This window comes from Pelobates fuscus, chromosome 4 (assembly GCF_036172605.1).
Source record: "Pelobates fuscus isolate aPelFus1 chromosome 4, aPelFus1.pri, whole genome shotgun sequence".
NCBI classification, from domain to species: Eukaryota; Metazoa; Chordata; class Amphibia; order Anura; family Pelobatidae; genus Pelobates; species Pelobates fuscus.
Genome location: NC_086320.1, coordinates 322,468,871 through 322,486,752, shown reverse-complemented (window position 1 = coordinate 322,486,752; position 17,882 = coordinate 322,468,871). Strand labels below are relative to the sequence as shown.

General features: G+C 46.9%; 1 protein-coding gene across 1 annotated transcript in view; it reads left to right on the top strand.

The window, feature by feature from the left end:
• Positions 1–17,882, top strand: part of STK31 (serine/threonine kinase 31) — a 103,835-nt gene that overhangs the window by 16,799 nt on the left and 69,154 nt on the right. Inside the window, exon 4 of the mRNA XM_063453129.1 lies at positions 14,768–14,917. Within this exon, the coding sequence (XP_063309199.1) occupies positions 14,768–14,917 (150 nt within the window). The remainder of the gene's footprint in view (positions 1–14,767; positions 14,918–17,882) is intronic.

Below are 17,882 nucleotides of genomic sequence, written 5' to 3'. Positions count from 1 at the left end.
AACTCTGAAGATTAAATTGGTGCTCTTTTTGTGAGCGCTTTTTAAAGTAATTTTAAAGTAATTTTTTTGTCAGTCTGTTTGAGTTTATCTCTTTGGAACCTGCGCTAAGGTGTTTTGTCCCCACCTCATTTTGCCTCTTATCCCACCTCCTGCATATGGGGGTTGTGCACATATGCATTTCCTGTATATTGTTTCTTATCACTCCAGTGATTTGTAGTTTATCCTTGGTCAATGCTTGTTGCCTCTTTAGCTCAGGATTTTGTTTTCTTTTTTATCTGAGACATAAGTGACCAATCTCTCCTTACCGTCTGGATATGGTTATAGAGTTCTTCTGTGTTATGTGAAGACTGCCAAAGCAACACCGATACTAAGCATTTTTCACTAAATCATGAGGTTTAAAAAAATTAACTATGAAATATTTAGGACCGAATAGTTGAATTGGAAACCTTCAACTCCGGAATTCTCTTAGGGGCCTAGAATTGTTATGAATGCTTCTGTAGTGACCAACAAGAAAAAGTCCATTTTACTATTGATCTTATTTGGGCTTTCTTTTGATACAGATCTACAAAGAGGCCACTTTGTCTTTTTTGTTGTTGAATTTTTTATACATTATTTGTGGAAAGTTTTTTTCAAAATTTTCTGCATAGGGGGCGAAGGGGTACAGAAAGGAAAGGATCCAGAAGGTTATAATGGGATACAATGTACATTGAGTATTCACGATAATTATACATAGTTCAATATTAAGCAATAGTAGTCAATGACATCCTTGTACAGGTAAAGTTTTCATTTTGTTCTGTGTCACAAGGTATATAAGTGTTTTAAATTTCTTATGGCAATGTAGTATACCCTATTACCTTAGTATACGAAGTCGGAGGACAATTTTATGGGGGGGGGGGGGGATTTGTTGTGCCCTAGGTCCTCCTAACGAGGCCTATTGTGCAAGCCCAGGGGGTCAGTCATATTGTCCCACCTGCCTGCGTAGCTCATGGTGTGATTACTGGGATTTTGTCCGTTCAGTGGAGGTAAGAGCTGGTTCTGTGTACTTTTGGGGTGGTTGTGTGGGACAAGTAGGTAGGTAATGGAAGAAGGAAAGTATATAAAGGGGCGAAGAGGAAGCAGTGGGAATGGAGGAGTAGGGGATAAGACTGTAGGATGTTTAGGAGAAGGGGTATTTTGAGTGAATTCCTCAGTTGCCGTAATATGTTAGGTGTTGAGCTTTTTTTTTTTTTTTTACATTTATTTATATAATGTAATCTGGAAAACCGTCTGGTTCCAGGCATTTATTTGGTTTAAGGGTTTTGAAGGTGTTGGCGGTCTCTTCCAGTGTGATAGGAGTTGCCAGTTTGTTGGCCCCCACGGGTGTGAGGGATGGCAAATTAATTTAGTTAAGGTAAGTGTCTATCTGCGATGCGGCCACCTCCGGTGTGAGGCGTGATTGCGGGCTATGATCATAGAGGGTGGTGAAATATTCCTGGAAGATTTTAGCTATTTAGTCTGTGAGGTCGTGTGTTTGGCCATCCGGGAAATCGATTTTATCTGTTTGCGTTCTGCGCTTAAGTTTGTGAGCTAGGAGGGTGTCTGCCTTGTTGGACTTTTAATAATATAGCTGCCTGGTCCATTGGAGGGCTTTTATCGTATTTTGGCATTTGGAGATTTTCGTAAGGTGGCTTCCCTGATGTACGGGTTGTGTGGTGGGGTCGAGTTGCCAGGACCAGGTTTTAGCCGTATCGGGTAATGTAATTTGCAGACTGATGGTCAGACCATGTTATGGAGCCAATTGACATGGATGAGACCATGGGTGCCAGGGAGGGGGAGATTAAAAATGGTCCATATTTACGTGTGATTGGTTTGGGTGGGAGAAGAAGGAATAGTCCCTGGATTTTGCTTGTTGTACTCTTCAGCCGTCTAGCAGGTGTGTGCGGGATGGAAGAGTTTGTCTGATTTAGTCGTAGGGGGTTGGCGGTTCGTGGAAGATATAGCTCTGCATCTGTCCATTGAGGGGGTTAGGGTGACGTTGTAATCTCCCTCTACTATCAAATGGTGTGAGGAGAAGAGCGAAAGGTGAGCTTGCATGGTCTTCCAGAAGGAGCTGTTAGGTGCATATAATGAGCTGAGTGAGTATTTTAGGGGGCCTATTTGGCCCGCGACTATTATGTAGCGACCCAGGGGGTAAATGATAGTTTGGTCCACCGCCAAAAGGCATGCTTTATGAAGGAGAATCGCAACTCCATTCTGTTTTCCAGTTGGGGAGCTGGCCAGATAACCTTTATTAAAATGCCGGCTCAGGAGAGGGAATGGTCTGGCTTGGGTGAAGTGGGTTCTGTTTGCACATCTCATGAGTTGGTGGCATTTGGAGGGGTTATTCAAACCCTTGCAGTTGATAAATACGCAGGACAGAGACAATGGCATGTTGGGCTGTGTTTCTTCAGTGGTGGGATATGTCCCTTCAGGGAAGTGTTGGGGTGTGCGTCTTGAGGACTGGTCTGGCCTCTGAGGAATTCACTAGCTTAGAGGGGTAGGGGTAAAAGACTGTGAGGTTGGGGGAGACGGAGCTGGGGTAGAGGGTGTGGAGAAAGTAAGGAGGTCGGGGTATGTGAAAAATACAGCCTGGACTTATACCAGAGTGGTCAGGTTTTGAGAAGGCAGAGTAGGTCCGGTCTTCTGGGAAATAAGGTCCCAGGCCGGATGGGGGGAGGGGGAAATAGCAATATTCTGCAGAAGAAATTTTGTAGGAAGGAGTGAGGATGTAATATGTACAGTAAGGCACACTGTCTCATTCCTCCCTCTGAGCTTGCATTTAACAGTTTAATAAGTTTCTTGTGTATTGAAGACACGTCAGAGGTCGGTATTGCTCTGTTGTGCCTTTCAGGCGATGTTTTTCACATTTGCTAGGGGTAATTATGTAAGGCAGTATGTTTGCTCGAGTGTAGTGTGTGCTAGTTGTGTGTGGGGATCTCGTTTTCCACACCCATTCTGATGGTATGGGTGTGGAGTGTGTTCCTGTAAGTCAGAGAGCAAATCTTTCGGGAGAGCTAGAGTGGTGTCAGGCTTAGGTCTGGTCTGCCTTGCTGGTGTGTGTGTGTTTACATCTTTGTCAACAATATGAACAGTCTATATCTTTACCGTTCAGTACTGTCACAGTGGGAGCTTGCAGGGTTTGTACCCGTTTGGATGCAATGTGCGTGCGTGGGATCTCCAGAGGGCTGGGGGGTGGCTGCTGCTGTCTGTTGCCACTGCTAAGAATAGGGTGGTACATACATATTTGTTATTTAGATGGTGTCCGTAGTAACTTAGTTTAGGTCTGTGTCCACTGTCAAGTGGTTGGTTCGCCCGTCCGTCTTGCGGGGCATCCCGTAGTCTGTTGTTTAGTGGATGCGCTATCCCCTGTTAGGCGTTGGGGACCAGAGTCCCTTGTGGGGGACACCGATGTGGCCCTGAGACTCGTTCTTTATAGGAGTCTTTGTAAGGGTCAAGGGTAGCGTCTTACTATTTCCTGTATCCTCTTGCTGCCGGGGCTTGCACCGGGTGTAGGTGGTATGTGATAGGAGGGGCCAGGTAACCCATTGCCCAATGGTATTTTGTGTGGCGAACGGAGGGTTTAATTCCCGGGAGGTGTGTATGGCTGGTCCACGGTTGTTAGTGGTGCCATGGCCCCCGTCCATCTAGGGCAGGGGTTCTCAACCCAGTCCTCAAGGACCCCCTACCAGTCCAGGATTTAGGGATTACCTGGGTGTGCCTAAAGTGTTTAGAAAAAGGGAAAAAAAAAAACACCTTAGACACACCCAGGTAATCCCTAAATCCTGGACTGGTAGGGGGTCCTTGAGGACTGTTGAGAAACCCTGATCTAGGGGATCATTGGCCTCCCAGAGGGGTTTCTATTTAAGGGGTTACTATCCTCCCGTGGTTATCCACATGTTGCGGGTGGTAGTAGGTGGTGCCCGGGGAGTGTCCAATGTCGCCCATGTCAACTACGGTTATACCCAGCACCGGGTGTGTTGCCTCAGTAGAGATGGATTCCCTTGTTTTCCCTTGTGGACGTAGTGACCAGTTGTCTGCTAAGAGCGGACCCCGGCTCCCATTATTAGGCACCTTTATATACCTCATTAAACGGAAAGCTTACAGTAGTAGCATAAAATAAAATACCATATAAGAAAATATGGGCCTATACTGTGGACGTCCCTGACTCTGGGTATATTGTCTTGTTGGATGGTGTGCCCCGTACAATCATATTAGCCTAGTAACATCAGTTCGTGGGTCGGTTCTAGGTCTGCCCGGGTGGACAACAACATTGTTTAGCATAAAACCATAAAGTAAGGTTATAAAGAATGGAGGTTCCCCGTTCCAGGTACATTGCCTCAGTAAAGGTGGTGTGCTTATTATGATTGTATGAACACATTAATGAATCAACATATATAAAATGCGTCTGCTTGGGACGGGTCCGAGACCACTTTTGTTGCAATTGTTAAGTTAGCGTGGTGTAGCGTAAAACATAAAGTTTGACCATTAACCCTGGGGGTTCTTAGCTTGGGGTATGTCGCCTCATTAGGGGCAGTATGCCGTAGAAAATCTTGTGTAGGCAAACAATTTGTCTGCATGAGATGGGTTTGGGTCCGCACTTGGTGACATTGTGCGGGTGAGTTTGCGGCATAAAGCATGACTCTAAAATATGTGGGTGCCCAGGCTTGGTGCCTCAGGAGAGGCGGTGAGCGTAGTATATACTCATGAACCTGGTGACGAGGTATCTGCTAGATATGAGCCTGGGCCTGAGTGTAATACCATTATAGAATAAACATGGGTTAACATAAATGGAGTATAAGCATAAACAATATCTTTGAACTTTGTGAGGGGGGTGTTATAAAACTTGGTCAGAATGAGAACTGCTGTTCTGGTAAGGAGTGTTCATAGCCATACGGGTAGGATCAAGTGAGTCCTTGGTGCGCTCCTTGCCGATTTGACAGGGGCCTCTTTCTTTGGTGTTGACAGGGCGGGAGTGGATGTCCTCCTGGTCTGGGCCCATTGTCCCTTTGTTGGCCCGATGTTCCTTGTGGTTGTTGATTGGTGTTATGCCGATGTGGTTTGCAAAGTCCGTCATTTTGTATGTCTGGTTGACCTTAAAGGGATGACCCCACATATATTTCCTTTTTTTGACATTCTTTATTTGTTGTTTTTCAATACTCAAATATGTTGGTGAAATGAACAACGTTAATATAGTGGATAATACAATAATACTTCACTCAAGTCTCTAAACAGGCGTACATATTCACGACAGTAGATAATAACAATCGCATACAGGGACATAGGTTCAGATAAGGTTAACAGTTACCACAGTGAGATACATACGTATGATATTAATAAAAAATTTGTGTCATAAATAGGCTCACGTAGGGACCCCCTAGCCCCAGGGCCGGGCAGCCTGGTACCTGGGCGGATATACAGTATCCCAACTGTTACTGTTTAGTTAAGTAAGGCAACGTTTCGTATTGTAAGAGTCTCATTACCCAATAGCCCGATTAAACATTTCTACACGCTATGTGTGGGTGTTTGTTAAAACTCTAGACGGAGACAGTAACAGGTACTTCGGTAAGCAGGCGGGTTGTGCCTAATTCTGTGCATCCTCATACTCGCGAGTGTAGTTTGCGGGTGGAGACAGTGGGGAGTATCATATCCGTGTAGGTGACATAATGTCTCCCATCCCACTTGGGCGAATTTTCTACAGTTCTCCAGTTTCATGGGGTGTATCGGATAACTTTAATGTCTGCTTTCCCTGTCGGGTATATTTCAAGTTGTGTCTGTTCACGACTATTCCCCTGCTGTACTGTCCTAGTTGTGGCTAGCGTATTTATTACTAATCCTCCTTCTATCCCCTTCCGTGTCTTTGAACGCTAAAGGTGGTGGCAGTGTGAGTGTGGTTGACTATGTGAATTTATGAGAGAAGTTTGGATCTAGGGTTTGGGGAGGTGCCATTGTGGTCTATGTGCGTGTTCTCTTCTACCTAATCTCATTCAGGTCTAAGTCAGGCGGTTGCCAGCTCCCGTCCTGCTCCGTGAGAGTTCTGTCGGGGTGGCCTAAGCGGTGCGGGTCTGCGTATGCCTGCTAACATGTATCTGAGTCATGGTGGTGTGGGACGTGTTTGGTAGTGTGTAGCAGTATCACACAGCGAATGCGAGAGTGTGTCTGACTTTTGTCTATGACTCATTGTTCTGCCATAGTCAATTTTCCTATCATGGTGTGGATGCTAGTAGCCCTTGCCAGTCTCTGTTAGTTGTGGTCGAACCAGGGCAGTCCCATCGTCGGGGGTCCCCGCTTGCGCCAGTGCGTGGTCGTGTTATCTAAGGGTGTCCTATGTATCCCGTCTATCTTCACTTGTCGTTGAAGTCGCCTTGTGATGTCTATACAGTGTCCGTTCCATTTTTCACCTGTCGTGCCCCTGTCCTTTGTCTTGGTCCGTCTAACGTCATACCGTCCTGAGTAGGGAAAAAGGAATAAGGAGGAGCGTGGGGGAGTTCTGTCATATGAGAGGTTAGTCGGGTGTAGTAGAGTCAGTGGGTGCAAATCAGCCCGTCGGGTTCCCCCGTGCAGCGGCAATGGTGTCCCCGTCCCCCTCCGTATCTGCCTCCGCTGCTCTCCTAGAAATATAATCCATCCATGGGAACCACGTCCGGGCGCAATTGTCTGAGCGGCCTTGCAGGGATGCCGTCATCATTTCCATATCGTATATAGATTCCACTCTGGCTATCCATTGTTGGTACGTTGGCACTGCCGGGCTCTTCCACAACGTTGGTATGAGTGTTTTCGCCGCCGTCAGCAAGTGTATAACAAGACCTTTCTTGTATATCTTCGTCGGCGTGGTCGTGTGATTTAGCAACATAGGTAACGGCTGAAAGGGGACCTCCGTTCCCGTGATGTCTTTGATTGTCCTTTGCACCATTCGCCAGTATGGTATGATGTTCATGCACTTCCACCATATGTGTATCCCTGTCCCTTCCTCTGCGCCACATCTCCAACACACACCTGAGATCGAATCATGTACATGTCGAAGAACGTCCGGTGTTCTGTACCAATGTGTCAAGATTTTGTAGTTACATTCTTGGTATTTGGTGCAGATAGTTCCTTTGTGCGTTAGTTGGAAAATTTTTCCCCAGTCTTCTTCCGTAAGTTCGACCTCCGCATCTCTTTCCCACTTTTCCGTGAATCCTAGGGGTGTTTTGCCTCCGTTATTTTGGAGCAATGTGTATAGCGTCGAGACCCCATGTGAAAGGTGGTGTCTTGCCGCACAAAGATTCTCCAGGTGGAACAGTGGGCGATGTAGGTGGTTTTTGCCCGCCACTGAAGTAACATAGTGTTTAACCTGATGGTATCGGAATTCATCCAGTCTGCTAGGTCTACGGTTATTTAGCAGTTCCGCTATCGTTTTCAGAGTCGGTCCAACACACCATTGGTCAATATATACCCAGTCCCGTGCACCTAGGTTCTGCAGGTCGGCCGGGTGGAGCCCCCCTGCCAGTTTCGGGTTATTGGTGATGGGCGTGAGCGGATTGGGGGATGTCGTGAGGTTTCTGTTATAGCGCACATTGCACCACACCCGCAGCGTAGCATCTATCATTGGGTTACCTGTGCGCAGCTCCCCAAGTGAAGCGTCGCCAAGCCATAATTGTGCAGGGATCTTGCCTCGGGCCTGCTGTATTTCAATGTGAACCCATTGCTTTGTGCACGGGCTGGCATGCCAGTCGACCAATCTATGGAGGTGGGTAGCCTGGTAGTACATAACGATTGACGGCAGTCCCGCACCACCCTCTGCCTTTGGACGTTCTAGTGTGGACCTTTTCACACGCGAAGGCTTGTGGTTCCAGACAAACTGCCGGATGGTGGTCGACACCGATTGAAAAAAGCTCCTTGGGATAGCTGTTGGTAATGTCTGGAAAAGATACAGAATGCGAGGCAAGACATTCATTTTTACGGCATTTATCCTCCCAAACCACGAGATATAAAGGGTCTTTTGATATCTTGCTGTATGGCAGCTAAAAGGGGCGCGAAGTTGAGTTGGTATATGTCCTTTGTGTCCTTTGGCAACCAGATGCCGAGGTAGCGCAGTTTGGTGGTGCATATTTTGAAGGGGAATTGCGTTTGGAGGTGATGTCTGAGCGCCTGGTCCTGGGTGATTGGCATAGCCTCGGATTTGTCCAAGTTGAGCTTCAAATTGGATATTTCACCGTAAATACGAAATGCTTCCAGGAGATTCGGCGTCGAGACTCTCGGCTGTTCTAGGAAGAAGAGCATATCGTCGGCGAACGCCGCCACTCTATGCTCCTTCCCTCCTATGCGATGTCCCATGATCCCTCCGTGCTGCCGGACTGCTTCCAGAAAGGGTTCGAGTGTAAGGGCGAACAGTAGAGGGGACAGGGGGCATCCCTGTCTCGTGCCGTTGCTGATGTCAAACGAGTCTGTCAACACTCCGTTGACCCTTATGCGAGCTGAGGATGCGGTGTATAGCGCCGCCACCCAAGTGCGCAGGCGCGTCCCGAATCCCATGTGATCCAGGGTAGTGGCCATATAGTGGCAGTCTACTCTATCGAACGCCTTTTCGGCGTCGGTAGAGAGGAGCACCACGTCTCGTTTGCCAGCTGCCACGGTGTGTATGATGTTAAGGGCCCGGATGGTATTGTCCCTTGCTTCTCTCCCGGGTGTGAACCCTACTTGATCCGTGTGGACCAAGTCTGGAAGCGTCTTTGCCACCCTAGCAGCCATGGCCTTGGCGAATAGTTTTACGTCCGCGTTAAGCAACGAGATCGGCCGGTAGCTGGAACAGTTGGTCGGGTCTTTACCTTCCTTCGGTAGGATCGCGATCGTTGCCCTCAGGGAGTCTTTAGGGAAGCATCCCCCGCCTTGAATGGAATTAAGTCCCGTCAGGAGTCTGGGCAAGAGGATGTCTTTAAACGTTCGAAGGTAGGCGACTGTAAGACCATCGGGTCCAGGGGCTTTGTGCGGTTTGGTTGTCTTCAGTGCTCCCGCCAATTCCTCAACTGACATGGGCTGCTCCAGGACGTCCGTTTGTTCTGGGGTCAGCTTGCGTGTGACATGTTCCTCTAAGTATGCCGCAATCCGAGCCTGCTGGAGTCCATCCCCATTCCCCTTTTTAGTCTGCGTTTGGGCATATAATGCCGCGTAGTATTCGCGGAAGGTCGATAGGATGCCCTCAGGGAGCTGTGTAATGTCCCCTGTTTTAGTGTGTACCTTGTGGACGTGCCGAGATCTCCGCTTTTCTTGTAGCATCTTCGCTAGTAGTCTCCCACTTTTGTTCGAATGCTCGTAGAAATACCTCGATGACTTCCTTGCTGTGTGGATCAGGCCCTGGGATAAAATATCCCTGAGCTCTCTACGGGCCTCCGTGAGGCGGAGGTAGGTGCAATCGTCCAGGGAGTCTTGATGGGCCTGTTCCAGATCGGCAATTCTACTCGTCAGATCGGCAATTTGCGCCATCCTCTGCTGCTTTCGTCTAGTGCTCGCAGTTATGAGGTGTCTCCGTATTACACACTTATGGGCTTCCCATAGTGTCAGAGGCTGCATATCCGGGCTTTCGTTCGTCTCAAAATAATCAGTCAAAGTTTGGGTCATCACGGTGGTGAACTCCAAATCTTCCAACAAAGATTCATTCAGCTTCCACTGCCTTTCTCGCGGTTTAAAGAGGGGTGAGCGTGTGCGAATCTGCACCGGCGCATGGTCCGAGTGGTCCATGATGCCTATGTCAGCGCCGATCAACAAGTTGAGGTACTCTTGCGCTATAAAGAAATAATCTATGCGACTATAATGCGAGTGTACTGAGGAATAATGGGTGTAGTCTCGGCCCTCTGGGTGAAACGCCCTCCAGCAGTCCACTAATCCCAGCCTACGTAGGGAACGTTGTGCTGCTCTCAGGCAGTGTGAGGGGATCGAGCTTTGGCCCCTGGATGTGTCTCGCAACGGGTCCAGTGGCATGTTCAGATCACCCGCCATGATCAGTAGGCCTTCCCTGAACCTCTCCTGCTTGGACAGCGTTCGGCTAAGGAAAGAGTGCTGTTTCCTGTTTGGGCCATAAAGGCAAGCGAAGGTGTATACATGATCAGCAATAGTGCCTTTCAGGAAGAGATATCTCCCATTCGGGTCTGCCTGAGATTGTGTACATTGGAATGGGACAGTGTGCGAGAACAGAATCGCGACTCCAGCCCTTTTTGCTTCGGCGTGATTCGCGTAGTATCCCAATGGGAAGCGCTGATTTTCTAGTTTTGGTGCGTTCCCACCTTTGAGGTGGGTTTCCTGGATGAAAGCTACAGATGCTCTGGCGTTCCATAGTCGGGGTGCAGATGTGCCCGTTTTTCCGGCGTGTTAAGTCCCTGGACATTATTGGACCAATATTTCAACTGAGCCGGGATAAACCCCCGTGCGGTAGTCATGCCACGGGTGAAGCAAGGGGCGGGGGACGACCCACCCGCCGCCGCACCGGGAAGTTACTGGGATGAGATTTGTCGTGGAAGTGGGTTCTAGGGGGGGGGGGACGGTCCGGTGTCCAGTCAGTCCCGTGGGTGGGGTACTCGTTAGTGTGACAGCGACCCTGCACCGGTTTGTCGTGGATCCTAAAGGTCGGCGGTCAGCCCTACCCGGAGCCCCGGTGGTATTTACAAATGGGTCAGTCTCAGTGAGGTCGAGTCCGTCGTAACCAGTGGAGTGATTCGGTCTATATGTCCTTCTAAATCTACCGTCTCCCATAGCTCCCAACCTGATGAAGGCATCTATGTACATAGCGTAGTGCAGTGTTTGATCGGGGGTGCGAGGCAAGTTCGTGACCCTCCGGTCTCCCGTGTAGCCATAAAATCCTCCGTGTGCCCTGTACTGTGTGTGTGGGGAGGTACCCCCCCTCTCCATCCCACCAAGATCTCCCCCTTCGTGTGCTATCCGTGGGGTTGTGTGTTGTTCATTGTGTCAGTGCAATTCGTAGTCCCTGTGCCCCCTTTGTGAGGATCCCGTGGGATGTTGCAAGGTGTCACAGTTCGGGTCCTACGCGTCTTGTCAAGGGGTCTTTCTATTAGTGTGCCTATGCGGATTTCTCTGGCTTGCATATTAGATTGGGGAGGTGCGTTATCGCCTCAGTTGCGTAGTGCGGTAAGGTGCAACGTTTACCGCTGGCACGTGTGTGCGGACTGGCATCCGTGCGAGGTTAAACACCCCTAATGCGTTTTCAATGTGGCTGTGTATCAAACATGGGGGCCCACAAACATAGCGATCAACTTTAACATGTGTAAACAGGGAAAAAACATTGTGCTGTACAGTAGCCCCCCGGATCAGATCCAAATCCCAACAAACAGCCCAGTTTCCTCCCTCCCTCAAGCTCCCAGCCTCCCATGCCCCCCCCAACACCCCCCACACCGCCCCCCCATGAATCAGGTTGTGGTCCATCGGGTGTCTATGGATAGTGTTCGTATACAGGGGACCTCCATTCGTAATGTGTCAGTTTACCATTAGTGGAGACCAGCTTCTGCGTCCCGTCACACCCCCAGACAGGGCCCAACCCCCCCAACCTGGCTGGGATCCCCTATGACGGGAAACAGCATCGGAGGTTACCTGGGAGTATTTTGCCCCAATTTTCAATTCCCCGGGCTGGTCCCCCTCCCCACCTAAGTAGATCCCACCCTTTATCCCAAGCTAATACTAGTGTGCAGAGCATAAAGATAGTACATACCCCTGGTAAGTCGTCTTGCGGTGGGGACCGGTGCAAGGGGACCCCAGGGAAGGCATCCGGGGCAAGATGTTAATCAGCTGGGACATTCGGAATGGAAGTCCAGGCCATCTGCCGAGGTCTGTACCCGTTTATTCTTCCGGAGTCTCTGGGCCTCCTCTGCGCTGTGTCGGGGTAGGGCCCGCTCTGAGGTTATGCGCCACTTCCAACGGGCCCGTGGCCCTGGCTGGAGGTCCCTCCAGGATCCAATTCGGGATCTGCATTGCTGGCAGGCCCGCCGCCTGAAGAAAGCGAGGAACATCGTTCGGCCAGCGGATGATGTGCCACACATTGCCAGCTCTCGCCTGGAGGCTAAAGGGGAACCCCCACTTGTAGGCTATCCTCCGTTCCTGTAATAGCCTGGTTAATGGTCGGAGCGCTCTACGGGCATCCAAAGTTATCGTGGATAGGTCTTGGTAGAGGGAGACCTGGGAGTCCATGTAGGTTATCCGTTGTTGCGCCCTTGCGGCCTGCATTATTGCCTCCTTTAGTGGGAAGGAGTCAAGGGAGCAAATTATGTCTCGCGGGAGGCCATCTCTTCTGGGGGCCCGCAGGGCCCTGTGTGCCCTTTCTATGCCAAAGTCATTAGGGGCCGATTCTCCCATAAGGTAGGTGAATAGGCCTGTTAGTACCTCGTGCGGATTCTCTCCCTCAGTTTCCGGGAGGCCTCTAATCCTGATGTTCTTGCGGCGTCCCCTATTATCCAGATCCTCAACTTAGCGGCGGATGTCCAGGAGGATGTTTCCTTGCCTCCCGGTCGCCAGCCGTGCCGCTTGCATCGTTTGGGTGCTTTGCAGGCGATCTACCTCCAAATTGTCCACACGCTGCTCCAGGGCCGTAAGGTCCCTTCGGACTGCCGTGATCTATTCCCGGATGACTGCTTTCAGTTCCGCGACCATGTCGGCTTTGTCCTTACGGGTAAGCATGTTGGCGGTGATATTAGCAAGCTCGGCTGAGATCTGAGACAGCGTGGGTGCCGTCGGCGAGGTCCTGCCCGAGAGTGCTATGCTGGAGGACGGTGCCGGCGTGGCAGTGCCGTCTAGGCCCCGCGGGCCCTGAGAGGTCAGTAAAAATCTGTCCATCGGGCCAGGATTATGTTTCGCCGGTGTCATCCCGGAGGTGTCAGCATTGTGGGATTTCCTCGTTTTCCCCATTTTTGCCGTTTTGTAGCGCTATTGTGCTGGGTTTAACAGGTTGGGGCCTAGGAGCTGTGCAGAGATGCGTCTCACTCCATCGGCAGTCAGGCCACGCCCCCGACCCCACATATATTTCCATCCTTGGAGAGACCGTTCGTTAGCGAGAGGCTTGAGTTCCCTCCTTTGATGCAGTGTGGAAAGCGCCAGGTCTTAGAAGAAGTGTAAAGGTTGTCCTTAAAAGGTATGCAGTTGATCTCTTGCAGTGGTCATCGGTTTCTCTTTGACCGGGAAGAGGGCTTGTGCATTGGGTGAGGGCCTCGAGGTAATCTTTGAGCCCCGTTATTTGTTTTTTCAAGTGTATAATAAACGCTGATGGATGCGGATTCATTGCTCAGGGGAGAGGGAGCTCAGGACTCACATGTCCACTTCCATCGATGGCTTTGCTCTGCCCCCCCCCCCCCCCCCCACACTTTGTTCTTCTTATACTGAGAAGTTGTCCTTAGCTGGTGTTTTGAAATATGCACATAACGTTGTAACTGCTAGTTCTGTTTGGAATTGAGTGTATCTGGCTGCTTCTTCTACAGTCACCTTTTTTAAAGGCAATAAAAAAAATAACAATCACCATACCGGGCCAAAGAATGGACTATCTGTTCCAGCACATTAGTGGCACCAGGTGAAGGTTTGCAGCAGAGAGGACTCTGTTAACTGCAGCTGAGCTCAGTTTGCATTCATTACATTCATTTTTTCATTTATTGATCTTTTTTTCCCTATTGATTTGCTTTTCCCTATTTCTGCAGTTTTACAGTATATGCATTGCCAGTCTGTAATTAGTTCACTGATTATTTGTTTTATTATTGCATCACTCAATATTTGCTATTGGTATTTATTTAATTTCATCCTGCAGTGAACTCAAAAGCATAATGGATCACACCATTATGTCTCAAGCTGTTGTAACTATGGCATAGGCATCAGGGTTGGTGTATTAATGTTGCATTAACTCCCGGTTCACCAGGGTGCGCGGGGTCTGGGACTGTTGTCTTTCATTTTGCATATCTCCATTATCCCACTGTTGACTGGCTCTGAGCTACAAGACAGCACTGCATTATCACAATCATTATCTGTACTGTCCCTGCCTCACCTGAATGCCCAGTGGCAGTTCACCAGTTGTATTTAACCACATGTCACACACAACAGGTCGTCTAGCTGACACACCCACACTGTTTATGCCTGCAGCCAACCTACATCACGCTTCTTACTTTTGTGCCACTTAACTCCCTTGACGAACTCCCCTGTTACACACATGGCACAGGGCAACTGACATACCTACCATAGCGACGCTTATACAACTACTCGGCCCTAGGGGCATCACCATACTCGTAGGCTCACACTATGCTTAATCTTTAAACGCTCCTGATACTACTCGAAATGTCTATTTTGCCTCTCGTAGCTGCCAGCTTAGACGAAAGTAATGTCATAGACAGTTCTACCTAACCTGACTTCTCTTGTTAAAAAAAAAAAAAAATGTGCTGTTAAAGTTTGCCATGTTATTGATTATCTTGTTTATTCCATCGGCTTGTATTTGCTATCGTGGCAACATAAGCGTGCTTGTTATTCTAAGCACACTTAAAATAAAGAATAAAAAAAAAATAAATAAAAAAAAAATAACAATAAAATATATATATATATATATATATATATATATTTACCTGATGAATTCATATTCTTTTGTTTCTTGACTGTCTATAAAGCTCCCATCTCTTTCAATTGTATGGTCTTCTGACTATGCTTCTGTGGTTTGAATGAAAAAAAACAAAACATTTATGTTAAAAAGAAAAAAAAAAAACCAAATCCTTGTAAAATCATATTTACTATGTTTACCTTTTAGTGTTCTGTCACATATGTTGACTATGGAAATTCCGAAATTTTAAACAGATCAAGCATAGTTGAACTTCCAGAAGACTTGCAGTTTTCACCTGTTGCCCAGAAATACAGACTCTGGGGACTACAGCTCAAAACACGCACTGATATTGAACAGGTAATATGCTGAATGTTTGCAGGTTTTTATGTGATATTATGGTTGCTAACAATTTGCAGTTTATATTACTTTGTATGACACTTATGTTTGCATTTTCTGTGTTGTAATGCCATTTGCACACACTTGTCAATATGCTCTGATCTGCCACAACAATAAAACCACCTGACTTATATCATGCACGTCCCCCACGTCTGCCAGAACAGCTCTAATGGGTTGAGGCATGGACTCCACAAGACTTCTGTATCCTGTGGTATCTGGCAACAAAACATAAGAAGCAGATGCTTTAAGTCCTGCAAGTTGCAAGGTAGGGCCTCCATGGATCGGATTTGTTGTTCCAGCAGATCTCACAAATGCTTAAAGGGATTGAGATCTGGGGAATTTGGACACCAAGGTAACACCTTGAACTCTGTCATGTTCTTCAAACCATTCATAAAGAATTTTTGCAGTGTGGCAGGGGGCATAATCCTGCTGAAAGAGGTCTCTGCCATCAGGGAACAATATTGCCATGAAAGCTTGTACGTGGTCTGCAACAAGCCCTAGATAGGTGGTACATGACAAAATAACATGCACATGAATGCCAGGACCCAGCAAGACATTGCCCAGAGCATAACACTGCCTCCAACGGCTTGCATTCTTCCCATAGTGCAGCCTGCGGCCAACTTTTTCCCAGGTAAATGGTGCACACGTACCCCAACATCCACCTGATCTTAAAGAAAACTTGATTCATCAGTCTAGACAATCTTCCATTGCCCCATGATCCTGTTTTGATGCTCACTTTCTCATTGAAGGTGCTTTTGGCCATGGACAGGGATCATCGTGGGCACTCTGACCGATCTACTGACACCTTTCTATCATGGCCTACAAGTTTTTCAGCAATTTGAGCTACAGTAACTTTTCTGTGTGATCAGACCAGACAGACTAGCCTTTGTTCCCCATGTGCATCGCTGTGCTTTGGACGCCCATGACCCTGATACCAGTTCACCGGTTTTCCTTTCTTGCACCAGTTTTGGTAGGTACTAATTGTCAGGATTACAAGTTGATCTAGCACGTAGAACTGTATCACACCTTGGACTAACAGGTAAAGTCTTACTGGGCCTTAGATTGACCGGACTTAACGTACCATAGTCAGAATACTTGTCGAGTTTGGGGACACAGAATGAGAAACAACGATGACCAAAAATCAGGGATACCAGAATACAGGGAAGTCAAAGGAAGCCAAAATCAAATACCAGAAATAAACGCTCAGAAACAGACTCTTGGACAACCACTATGGAAACCATGACTGGGCAAAGAGGGAAAGAAAGTATGCGTTTAAATAAGCCTTAAACACTTCTAATTGACCGAAATTGGCCTTTGACCCCAGAACGTATGCGCGTGTCTCCCTCGTGACTTCACACACATGCTGACGTCATCATCGTGGGCGGATGTGGGCCTACAGCGATCGCAATAAGTATTGCTATATAAACACAGTTAATATGGATATTAGTATACCCACCTCCTACATTATTAAAGAACACTGATATGATGTAACAGGAAGTAGTTGTTACTGAGCGGCCATTTTGGATGAGGGCAGGATTGTTAAACTCTACAGAGAGTATGGGCAGAGTGTGAGAACTGTTTGACTCTGCAAATTTCTTTAACCAATAACACTGTACCAATGTGTAACATGAAGACATGCTTTGTAACACATGAACTGGGTGTGAGTGAGACTGGAAAGGTTCATTACAGACAGGAGACTATTCTACACCCACATATCTACATTATAAACTGACTGCAATACAGAGATACTGATTGACTGCAATACAGAGAGAAAAAAAAATCTGTTAAATCTGATTCTGTTGAATTGAACTGAATGAAGAATGTATATTGATATAAAATTAATATCAACAATATATTATTCATCAGTCCTATATAACAAACAGACTTAACAGATTTTTATTTATATTTTTTTTAAAGTTATTTTCTGTCCAATTTTGGTGTGTTACTTTCAATAAAAGTGTGGTTATTAATTTTATTGGCTTGTTTTTCCATATTAGATTCATTAAGTCTAATATTAATAAATTTATAGAAAAAAGTATTTTAAAATCATTTGGGGAAAATAGTCCTTTTAGGCCAAGGGCATCCTGAATTTTCGATTTCGGACCAACATTTTCATTTCGGTGCATCCCTATTATCCTCTACTAAAGTTTTATTCCAATTAATTTACAGTAAGTTCCAGGGTTTTTGTATCTTAATATAAATAAGTAAAAGTGTTTTTTGTTTTGTGGTTGTTGTAATGATATTAAATATATTTTATGTGCCAAAGAGGTGAACATTCTGTTGGAATGTATTTCTCAACACAGGTTTTAAAGAGGATACACTTTAATTAAAGTTACATTAAGCACTAAGTCCTCTTAATGAAGTGTTCTGGGACATAGATGCTGCCCCTGCAGACTTGCTATTGAAAACCGGGCTTTTTCTGAGAAACCATATTGCTTACATTTTGCAATCCTCATGCCCCAAGTGACTCAGTCACTAGTGTTTTTGGACTAAAACAAAGTCAGTGATTGAACCAATGTCTGTAGTTAGCCTGCAAAACATACTGAGGCTGGGTGTGCATCCAGTACTCCACCATGAGAGGCACTAGATTCATAGAGCAGCTTTGGGATAGTAGTTCATAATAATAGCCATGCATGTGTTGTATGTCTATAATTCTCTTTTTTTATTTTATCATGGCCTCTTTTGATCTTGCTGTTTTCTATATTCAACAAAATAAGGATGCACAGTAAAACACTAACAAGTATTTAGTACAATGGTATAAATCATTTATTAGATATACCAAAAACAAATATACAAAAACCTAATAATATAATAAAGCTACCAAAACGAGGCAAAACTAAAAGTATAAGTACCCAAGTAACCAATCCCCCAACGTTAAGGCAACACTCCTGCTGCCTTTCTCAAGTGCCTCTTTTTGGTCGCTTTA